The following is an 11519-nucleotide window of genomic DNA, read 5'->3' as shown; positions in this document are numbered from 1 at the left end:
AACATATTATACAATAATAAGAACAAACACTCTGTTATGAGGGATTTATAATAATAACAAAATAATAAAAATAAATAATAATAATAATAAATAAAGAAAGGGGGTAGGAAAGTTCATCAAAAGATTTTATCTCAAATTACAGGTGATTCAAAACCTTATTTAAAATCTGGTATGATTTAACTGTTTTTTTGTTTTTCTTTAATTTACATAGGGATTCAGTTAAACTTTTTAATTCGGAGCAAAACCTATTTTGGATATATTCATAGATATTGGATATATTGCGCAACAAATGCGTCGGCTGTGGATGACGTCATTTGCGTGCGTCGGGGTTTTTTCTGAAAAGTCTTTTGACTTCACATTGCAGGATTGTTTATTTTCAAAGCTACAATTCATATGGGATTGGTTTTGATTTTATTGTCGAAACCTTTTGACTGATATTGCTTCGCATATTTTGTCTTCATAAGCTGTTCCGTTTTTTCTTTAACGTAAGTATCTGTGTTCAGTTTGCTGTTTATGCATAAATTCAGTTTGATTCAAGTTCAAAGACAGCAAAATAATAATTTAATGTTTTTATTAGATGTTACTGTATATGATTCCAATGGCACATTGTTTATTCACACGGATGTTATCTCATACGTAGATATTGTGTATTAATAGTCACAAATTAGTCTCACAACGTCAAAATCATGTTTAGGTTTAAAAACGATAATTTATATTTTTCTATTATTTGGCATTGTAAATAAATTAAATATATAACACGATTATAAAGTGCATCTTTTTATTCATATGGATATGAAGTGTATTTACTAGTCATTTGATCAATGATAGCAAATCCCAGAAAGGTTTTACTTATTTGCATTGACCAAACAGATGGAATGACCAATATAATAAAATCAATGACTTCTAAGAAAACGTGACGTAGGGGAATTCGAGCAATATTTTTGTGAGAAAATGGTTATGCAAAAAAAGGTTTTTGTAATTTTGTAAAACAAATTAATATATGTATAATGTATGTTATGGTATAGACACAATGTTACTAAAAATATTAGCCTGTTTGGGTAAATATTGCATATTTTGTATTCTTAGTTGTTCATTTTTTTCCTCAGTGCACATTTGCAGTAATTATGTATCTAAATTATAGTAAATGATAAATCCATATTAAATGACAGTCATCATAAACACCTGCCACTGTCTTTAACGATGTCTTTAGGTTTCCTGAGGTTTATTTTGGGTCGTGTTCCTCTTCGACCCATCAGCCACATCATCTTCCCTTCATCGGCTGTCAGACCTGCATGGAGTCATCATCACGCGCTCTCACCCTTGCTGCGCGTCTCCTTCTGCACAGATGCTGAAAATCTCGATGTGGCCGATCACCCGAAGGAAACGAAAAAGCTGGACCCACGAGCACGGGTGACTTTTGGCAGTGTGGGTAGAAAGATCAATCAGCGCCACATACGATTATTGGGTGAGGAGGGTGAGGAACTGGGCACGCTGCACCGTGCCGAAGTGATTCGAATGATGGACGAAACGGGACTGAAGCTTGTCGCGGTTAACGACAATTCTGATCCTCCGGTATACAGACTGATGAGAGGCAAACAGATTCATGAAGAGCAGCTAAAACTCAGAGAGATGCAGAAAGCGAAGACGGGTAAAGAAATACACACACGCTTCAGATCCTGTTTCATAAAGGAATACAAATTATTTTATTACTGGAATACAAATGATTGGATATTTTACAGAGGAAGTTTTGAGAAAGGACCGGTCGTTTTAGTGATCATCTTTAAAGGTGCAGTGTGTAATTTTTTTAGAAGGATATCTTGACAGAAATGCAAAATAATATACAAAACTATATTATCAGTGGTGTATAAAGACCTTTCATAATGAACTGTTATGTGTTTATTACCTTAGAACGAGACCTTTTTATCTACATACAAAGAGGGTCCCCTTACATGGAAGTCGCCATTTTGTGCCGACATTTTTCTACAGAAGCCCTTAACGGACAGTTTTTTACTAAGTTGTCTCCGACGATGATGTGTTTGTCCAGTGGCAGCTACGGTAGCCTCTTTCTGTGTTTCAAAAGCAATGGACTAAGCAGTTGGTTGTAATTCGCAACCTCACCGCTAGATCCTGCTAAAATTTACACACTGCACCTTTAATTCATTTTAGATTGGAATGTTGCCGTTTTTAAAACTAATGGAGAAATGTTAACTTTTTTATATATAAAATATTTTTAATGTTCAGTTTAACGTCATTCATCTTATGTGGTAAACTTCACCTTCCTATATACCACTTTGATGATGTTTATGTATTTGCAGGTCCTGTCCAATCAAAGGAGCTGAATTTCTCCTCTGATATTTCCCAGCATGATTTGGACACTAAACTGCGTCAGGTTGTCAGCTGGTTGGAGAAGAAGAATCACGTCAGACTCACAATCAAAGCGAGAAGTGGCAGCGAAACACCGCTGGTATGACATCAATTCACAATGGTTTCTACTTTATAGATATAAACAGTATATACAGTTGTTGCTACGTACATATTTTGAGACGTTGAGTCATTATTTGAAGAGTTTGGTTCCAAAACGCAATAAACGGCATTTTGGAAAAAAAAAATGAGTTACTGCCAAAATCAGTATTATATCAGGTCAGTAGTTAAAAGTAAATTCTTAATTTTACGCAAAATCCAATATCCGCTGTGTTATTCTGTCATCCCTTTTTTCACAAAATGCGATAAACGCCACACCTCCTTTTTTACAGAACACAATAAATCCGCTCCAGAAATTACAGCGTACCATTCACGCAATGTAAACAAACAATGGCCGAGCGCTGAGTACATAGAGTCCTAGTTTTCCTCATCTACTTTGTACTTCGTGATCAACAAACAAAACAAAATAATACTTTAATGGCATTGATAAACCTGTGATGTTTTTCTGTGACAGGAAAGAAACGTAAGCCATCAACATCTAATAATATCCGCGAGATGCACTCGGGAGACGGGTGCTTGTTCTCCCGACAGCATCATGCTAACACATTGACCGAAGGGGATCTTATGAAAAACTTTCCATTATTTTACTCAAAGTCCACGAAAATCGAGCAGGACCAAAACAATTTAACTGTTACAGCTGATCGCTGTGAAAAATGCTAAGCGACGACGTCAAGTATAACCGCAGCAATGACAGTGTTCTTAATATGACAAAGTGTTTTTATTAATGCCATTAATGCTTATTTTTTTATCAGTGTGTACAACTGTTCAACTAAATGAATATAAAATGACAAAGATGAATGCACATTTAATTGAATAGATTTCTAGCATTTTGAAAAAAAAAACTCATGGATTTATTGCATTTTGTGGAAAAAAGAATTCGTTTTTATAATAAATCTTTGAAAATCAAGTTATGGATTTGAATTTTTTATGTTTTTATAACCTAAAGATGCTATGTGTAAGTTTGTAACAGAAAATAGTGGTTTTCATCTTGTCACTTTCTTGGTATAGAAAACATGTTTTTACCGAAATTTGTCAAAATGGATTTATTGCATTTTGGAACCAAACTCTTCATTTACACTACAGACTAACCAAAAGAAATTGGTAGGGAGTAATTGCTCAAAATCCATCCATCAACATAAGCAGCAACAAAAATATGAGATTACTAAATGTAGAGGTTGACTTTAATAAAAAAAATCTAAACACATAAGTGGCAGCAATTTTTTTGTATTTATTAACCAAATAAATACTGTTAAATGGTTCTTTGAAACCTAACACTGAACAACTACACAATAGTATTCGTGGTATAAACAAACAGTTTAAATTTTGTTATATTTGTTCATTTCCTTCAACAGGATAAAGTGCTGACACAGATGGTAGAGAAGATATCATTGCCGGTCGGTTTCGTATCTAAACCCACCGTTGTCCGTGGAGGACGGGCTGCCATGTGTGTCCTTCGCCTCGCCTCTGCCAAAGAACTGCGACAGAAAGCGACTGAGACTTCAAACAAGCAAGACTTGGAGAAACCAAAAACACCTTTAACCTCAACGACAGAGAAATCAAAAGACTGAAAATGTTTAAATAAAAGTTTCATATTTTGCAAAGGTATGATCCTTTTAACTGGCAAAGAATTTGTATTGGGTCGAAATAAAGACGTCGGAGTCTATAACAAGAACGGCTCCAAAAAGTGGACCACCGGACGTGCAGTGTCACTGAACTCAGAACAGATGGATTTTGATTGGTTGACAACACTCTTAGATGTAAGCGGCTGTAAATCACAACTTTTTGATTCTGTGAGGTCTGATTTTTGGGTTGTATGACTTTCGGATGCGGGCGTATCTAAATCACGAACTATTTGAAGATCTAGTGACTGTCCAGCCTGTGACAATGATGTCTCGCCTGATTCTAACGTTTGCGTTGAATGTTTCTTGTCTGGTTTGTGACCACTTAGACGGGACGCCAGAGAGCGTTTTGGGTGGGGCTTTTTCTGAAAGACAATAAAGAGATTTCGTTAAAAACATTTTGGCAATGATCAGATCAATATAGCAGCGTAAATTATTATATTCATACCTGTTTCTTCTTTTCAGGATCATGAACAACAGTATGGCGCAGTAAACTTTGCTGAGGGTGAAAATGTGCCAAAACTTAGTAAAGCGACAGTTTTTACGCCAAACCAGTTTATGCATTAAAAATGTGAGCAAAGTTTCAAAAATCTTCATTCTCCTATTTAATGTAAGCTTTCAAGCAGACCCGGACAGTAACGGAGTACATTTACTTGAGTACAGTACTTAAGTACAATTTTGAGGGATCTGTACTTTACTCGAGTATCATTTTTGGGGAGTACTCATGACTTTACTCAAGTACATTTGAGAGGCAAATATTGTACTCTTTACTCCACGATATTTCTATCCATAACTGTAAGTACCTGTTACTTCTAAAAAAAAACGAAAAAAAGAAAAGTCTCAGAAACCCTCAATTTGTTGTTTCCCTTTTCTCAAACGTGATTGGATTGTGCAGGCGCCACTGATTGGGATAGCCTATCAGCAATCATCTTTAGCTTTCACCCAAAGTCACCATAGTCAGATTTAGATAAGAGACGAAACCATGGAGGTAACGATGGATGAAGACAATCAGGTCCATTCCGGGAATTTGCCAAGTTACCCGTGGCCCCACCTCGCCATTCTATTCAATTTAGAGTGAACGAAGCGAGATGTGTGTCTCCTCTTCCTGATTGGTGTCAGATTTGACCTCAGAGCTCTATCATTTGCTGTACAGCTGTCAATCATCTCACGTGTTTCAATGTGCACTATGGCAGTAGTAATGCAATATTTTAAAACGTACTCTTGATACTCAAGTATGTTTAAAAACAAGTAACTTTTTACTTGAGTAGACATCTGACTGCAGTACTTTTACTTGTACTTGAGTAAAATTTAACAAGTGGTATCTGTACTCTTACTCAAGTAATGAAGCTGTGTACTCTGTCCGCCTCTGCTTTCAAGTCTCAACACCAGACCATACCCATTGTTTTAAAGAAACAGTCTCTGTCATACTGAATGGTCAATGCAGTCTTAAAGGAACACGCCAACTTTTTGGGACTTTGGCTTGTTCACCGTATCCCCCAGAGTTAGATAAGTCCATGCTTACCTTTTTCATCTCTGTGCATCCCGTAAATGTTGGCGTTATTTTGTCACTTATTGAAAGCAGTATGCTAGCTGGAGCCATTTACTTCCAGTCTTTGTGCTAAGCTAGGCTAGCGGTGGGTGCGTCAGACAGTGTTGCGGCATGCAAGGAGATGAAAAAGGTATGCATGGACTCATCTAAAGCAGGTCGCACACCGACCACGCAGCTCAGCGTCAAGTCACGTCTAGGACAATTCGGAGGTATCGTAAACCGGCTTCGTCAGATAACGTCTACTTCAAAATGCAAAATATATGTTAGCAGCCAATATTAATCGTTAATGTTTTGTTACAAATATGATGTTATTTAATGTTAAACTATGTGAGTGGCGCGACAGGGATTTGAGCAACTTCCTGAGTCGTAGCTGGGCGGCGCCACCTGTCTGCGCCGGTGTGTGAGTATACTCATAGAAAGCAATGTGTTCAAGTTTTTTAGAACGGCACTGAGCTGTGCGGCCGGTGTGCGACCCCCTTAACTCTGGGGGATACGAGGAAAGGGCTAGAATCCCAAAAGGTCGGAGTGTTCCTTTAAATATATGACCAACAGTACTTCACTTTAACATTTATTTGGCTGGCAAATCTATTAATTCCTGTACAAAGTCTTGTTTTAACACCAATAAAAGTATTAAAATCATTCAGTAAAATAGTATTACCTTGTCTCACACCACCAGCTGAGTCAGATATTATCCATACTTTACAATACATTTTATAAGGTCTATGCATATGTTAAATAATATTAAAGGGATAGTTTAGCCAAAAATAAAAATTACCCCATGATTTACTCACTCTCGCCGTCCTCAATGTATATGTTTATTTATTCACATGAACACAATTGGAGTTATATAAGAAAATGTTCTGGCTAGCTTTTTAATGGTAGTAAATGGTGCTTCTGATTTGAAGTCCAAAAAGTGTACTATAAAGTATTTTAGTAGAGTGCGTTTCCAGCATAGGACGAGACTTAGTGGAGATGAGACGGGAGAAAAGAGACACTACGTCCTACGTTGAAAACGCGTTGGTCGTTACCAGAAGCTAGTTACTTATTTTAGTTTATAAAGTTTTAAATATTGCCCTCAAAAGGCCTTTATTAACCCCCTAGAGCCATGAGGATTAAGTCTATGAAGGATGGATGGACTTTTTGGCCTTCAAATCAGAAGCACCATTTACTACCATTATAAAGCTTGGAACAGCCAGGACATTTTCTAGTATAACTCCGATTGTGTCTGAAAAAGGATAATCTCACATACATTGACGATGGCTTGAGGGTGAGTTAATCATAGTGTAATTTCCATTTTTTTTGTTTTTATAAAGATTAATAAAGAGATTTAATATGTGTCATGTAGGGCAGTGGTTCTCAAACTGGGGGCCGGGGCCCCCAGGGGGGCCGCGAGATGGTGCCAGGGGGGCCCCAGTTTTATGACATTTCATAAAATACATTAATTTATCATGAATTCTGTGTAATTAAACCTAAAAAAATATAAGGCTACTAACCAACAGAATTACTTTGTATACTTTAATATGTTTTGTCTTATTAAAATGTTACGTTTTAGAACAAATTTGTTATAAAAAAAAAATTTGGGGGGCCGCGAAGGAATGCACCATATACAAGGGGGGCCGCACGCTGAAAAAGTTTGAGAACCACTGATGTAGGGACCGAAAATTCTTTCCCCAAACGGTTGCAACAAAACCAAATGCACACAATTATCGACAATGTCATTTTATTGAAACAGTATAGTAGAATTGGTCCTCAAAGAAATTACAGGAATAGACAAACTTGTTTATCATTTCTATATTTTTGGCCATATTTTGTAGAAAACACCTTTAATGTAAAGCTACTAGCAAAGGAATGACACTTAAAGGAAAAGTTCACCCCAAAATCAAAATTATATTATTCGCCCTCGAGCCATATTAGGTATTTATGACTTTCATTTTTCAGTCAAACACAATCAGAGTTATATTAGATAGTATCCTGTCTCTTTTCAGCTTCATAATGGCATTGGATAGTGCCCCATTTCTGAAGCTCCAAAAAGTGCATCCATCAAAAAATGAGTTTGCTCTTTAAGCTGAATATTTACCTTCATTGAAAAGGATTTGCCACAGTCAGGGTGGGGGCAGACGAACGACCGCTGCTCTTCGTGAAATGACAAAATGTGACTTTGGAGGTTAAAGGCAGTCGTGTACGAGCGCGTGCATCCTTGTCTGGGACAGTGGAACACCAGACGCTCTCCAGTGTGAACTTGCTGATGTTGCCGCAAGAACCAGATGTCCCGAAACGTTTTCTTACACTCGTCACACTGTATCCTGACTAAATACACAAACATAAATACTCTCATTCTGTCACTGTATGAGGTCACATACAAATCTAAGATGTCTATCTCCTAAAACCTCATGCTTACCTTATGAATTTTCGTGTGTTTCGTCATCTCTGTCCAGGTCTTTGCCACAAACGTGCAGCCCTCGGACGTACACGAATAACCTGCAAAGTTGATGCATTTTTTTAAGCTGTAGATAGATATACTATAAAAGTGTCAACTGCAGTATGCAAAAACAAGCAAAACATTTACCCTGGTGCACTTTCTCATGCCGCTTCAGTTTACCAGACTGTGAAAAGCGTCTTTCGCAACCTTCATACGAACATCTGCAGTATGTAGAGTACATCAGACAAAGAAAATCAGACGTTCTGATCTGTGTGCTAATGTGAATTAATAAGCAAAGTAACCGTAAATAGTCTTACTGGTACGGCAAGAGGAGGGTGTGCGTACACTCGTGAGTCTTCAGCTGGTTATTTTTCTTGAACGTTTTGCCACATCCTTCATATGTACACTGAAAGAATAAATTTAAGACAATCATTTACATGTAACCCTTACAAAAACATTACATGGTGTTGGTACCATGATATATTGACGGTATCAGTATTGAATGATAAATCATGCATCATGCAATATGGCAAGCCAATGTCCTCAACTGCTGTGTTAAATAGCTAATAACATTATTTGCTGCTTGTTAAATCAATGACAGGTAAGGATTAGTCCATTTTCTTAAAAAGAAAAATCCAGATAATTTACTCACCACCATGTCATCCAAAATGTCGATGTCTTTCTTTGTTCAGTCGAAAAGAAATTATGTTTTTTTGAGGAAAACATTCCAGGATTTTTCTTATTTTAATGGACCTTAATGGACCCCAACACTCTGTTTTTTTCAACAGAGTTTCAAAGGACTCTAAACCAGGGTTTCCCGCAGCATATTTCAGTTAAGGCGGCCCGCCTAAGCTTGGAAACCCTACCGCCTTAACAAGATCGTCCAAAAAAAATTTGCTGCAAAAGGCCGTCAAGTGCATCTCGGAGAATAGCGCGTACGCGCATCAAACCGAGAGCGGGGACGCGCGCCACACGGCCGAAATGAGAAAGACTTGGTCTGGACAGTCACTGTCTGGAGGATAACTTGCCAGTTGATAAAACATCTCATAGAATAGCGCAGACGCGCTACACACCGCGAGCGTGCACACGCACCACACGGCCGAAATGAGAAAGACGTGGTCAGGACCGTCACTGTCTGGAGGATAACTAGCCAGTTGATAAAACATCTCATAGAATAGCGCAGTAGTTAGCTACTGTAAGTTAAAGTAAGTTAGCTGGTGAATTTGTTGTTTGAGCAACCTGCTAGGGTTTCAAGTGCCTGTTGATTAGATATAATTGTTGAGTGCTCTTGCTCACTTTATTTATGTGCATTATTTACATGCTACAGTTACACTCCTTTAAGATAATGTAATTAATAGCGCAAAAATTTAAAAAACTGATTATTTCCTATCTATCATCGTTCGCCAAACGTTCTACAACATCTGCTTTCGATTGTGTTTATTAACCCTTTAGTGTCACTTCATCATGCAGCTATTCCTGTTTGAGGTAAAAACATTTAATTCATTTATAATCTAGTATGTGTTCATTTTTTGTCATAGTTTCTTCAAAATGAAGTTTTATATGAGTGTTTTAAAAATAAATATTTTATTTTTTATTTTATAAAAATATTTTAATTTTCATCATGACGCATACGCCCCGCCTATTTTATGTAAACGTTCCTAAACGAGGCATTAGGGTCTTATCTAGTGGAACAATTGTCATCTTTGACAAGAAAAATAAAAAATATGCACTTTTAAACCACAACTTCTCGTCTATCTCTGGTCCTGTGATGCGCCAGCGCGAACTCACGCAATACGTCATCACGTCAAGAGGTCACGGATTACATATGTGAAACTTCGCCCTAGTGTTTACAAGTGTGGAGAAAGAGGACCGTTCCGACATTGTTGTATGTGGAATGATACTAATTAATGTCTTTGTGTCCGTTTATTGTTTAAAATGGTCCACAAATATGCGTTTCACATATGTAACACGTGACCTGTCTACATCACTACGCAATTACGTAAGGTCGCGCTGGCCCACCACAGGACCGGAGACAGACGAGAAGTTGTGGTTTAAAAGTGCATATTTTTTATTTTCTTGTCGAAAATGACAACAGTTTCACTACATAAGACCCTTATGCCTCGTTTGGGAACGCTTAGAGTCCTTTGAAACTCCGTTGAAAAAAACTGTTAAGTGTTAAGTGTTGGGGTCCATTGAAGTCCATTAAAATGAGAAAAATCCTGGAATGTTTTCCTCAAAAAAAACATAATTTCTTCTCGACTGAACAAAGAAAGACATGAACATTTTGGATGACATCGTGGTGACTAAATTATTTGGATTTTTTAAAGAAAATTGACTAATCCTTTAAGGGGCGGGGCATTCTCGTTCCAGAGAGGATCTGATTGGTCAAGCTTCTGTGTTAAGTCCTCAGTTTAGTAGTCAGAGGAGAAAAAACGCATGACAATTTGTGTTACCTATTTTTAATATTGTGAATGTGTTAACATTTACTTACTACGTATTGTTTTGTCTCTTGTCTGTGAATACGTGAAATGTGCTTCTTCAAGTTGGTGTTTGTGGTGAATCCTGCATTGCATCCTTCCTCTGCGCATTTGTAAGGTCTTTCTCCGGTGTGTGTCAGCGTATGACGAGCAAGGTGATGACTCGTACAGAATGATTTACTGCAACCACTGAACTCGCAATGAAAAGGTCTCTGCAAAACAAAGTATTAGGTCAAAACGTGACGAACTGCAAAGCAATGCATAACATGTCAAAAATATACATATATTTTAATAAAATGAATAACAATGTATGACGTTGACGTCAAAACCTGTCAAACTCCAAAACAATGCATAATGTCATAACGTAAACGTACCAAAATGTATCGCGTTTTAAAATGATATGCTGTCAAACACAAGCGACATTGTCTGTTTGATGTAACTATTGCACATTCAGATAATAAAGGATTGAGTAGTAAAACGTGAATCTGTCATTTGTGATGCAAGTTATCACGCAGTTCATTCTCACGCGTGCCTGGCCTAGTAACTCACCACTCCTGTATGTTTACATAGATGCGCTTCTAGTTTCCATACTTTGTTGTACGCCGCGTGACAGTCAGGAAAAGAGCATATAAACGATCCGCTAGGCTTATTATTCGTTTCATCCATTGTCAAATCTACACATTGAATAAAAACCTGAGCCTGAAGGATCACATGTGCGATGCGGCAGCAATGGATGCCCGGTGACGTCACTCTCTACGCGTGCAGTTATGGAACGCCGACGAGGCCAAAAGCCTTTGAACAATGAAGCGTCCTATTTCAAAGGCAGGAAGGACTGTGCATGTTGCATTTTACATATGTATGTTTAAGGCTGGTTCATTTAGCCTTAAACAGCAATGCTATAAAACTGAATTAAAATTTCCGTCTTTGTTTTAAAAAGACATATAAAACTGAATTTAAATTTCCGTCTTTGTTTT

At 37.4% G+C, this 11519-nt stretch overlaps 2 protein-coding genes across 2 annotated transcripts; one reads left to right on the top strand and one right to left on the bottom strand.

Moving 5' to 3' along the window:
* The first annotated feature begins 1171 nt into the window (after nucleotides 1-1171).
* On the top strand, nucleotides 1172-4496 carry mtif3 (mitochondrial translational initiation factor 3). The gene is made up of 3 exons (XM_055200837.2): nucleotides 1172-1648; nucleotides 2316-2464; nucleotides 3834-4496. The coding sequence occupies exons 1-3, from the start codon at nucleotides 1201-1203 to the stop codon at nucleotides 4047-4049; spliced, it is 813 nt and encodes a 270-aa protein (XP_055056812.2). The 5' UTR covers nucleotides 1172-1200; the 3' UTR covers nucleotides 4050-4496.
* Nucleotides 3690-11322, bottom strand: gtf3aa (general transcription factor IIIAa). The gene is made up of 8 exons (XM_073860313.1): nucleotides 11095-11322; nucleotides 10560-10757; nucleotides 8386-8474; nucleotides 8216-8289; nucleotides 8048-8127; nucleotides 7727-7957; nucleotides 4549-4599; nucleotides 3690-4465 (listed from the first exon to the last, which is right to left on the bottom strand). The coding sequence occupies exons 1-8, from the start codon at nucleotides 11209-11211 to the stop codon at nucleotides 4142-4144; spliced, it is 1164 nt and encodes a 387-aa protein (XP_073716414.1). The 5' UTR covers nucleotides 11212-11322; the 3' UTR covers nucleotides 3690-4141.
* Nucleotides 11323-11519: the final 197 nt, after the last annotated feature.

Source organism: Misgurnus anguillicaudatus, chromosome 22 (genome assembly GCF_027580225.2).
Source record: "Misgurnus anguillicaudatus chromosome 22, ASM2758022v2, whole genome shotgun sequence".
In the NCBI taxonomy this organism is placed as follows: Eukaryota; Metazoa; Chordata; class Actinopteri; order Cypriniformes; family Cobitidae; genus Misgurnus; species Misgurnus anguillicaudatus.
This window is presented reverse-complemented; position numbering and strand designations above follow the sequence as displayed.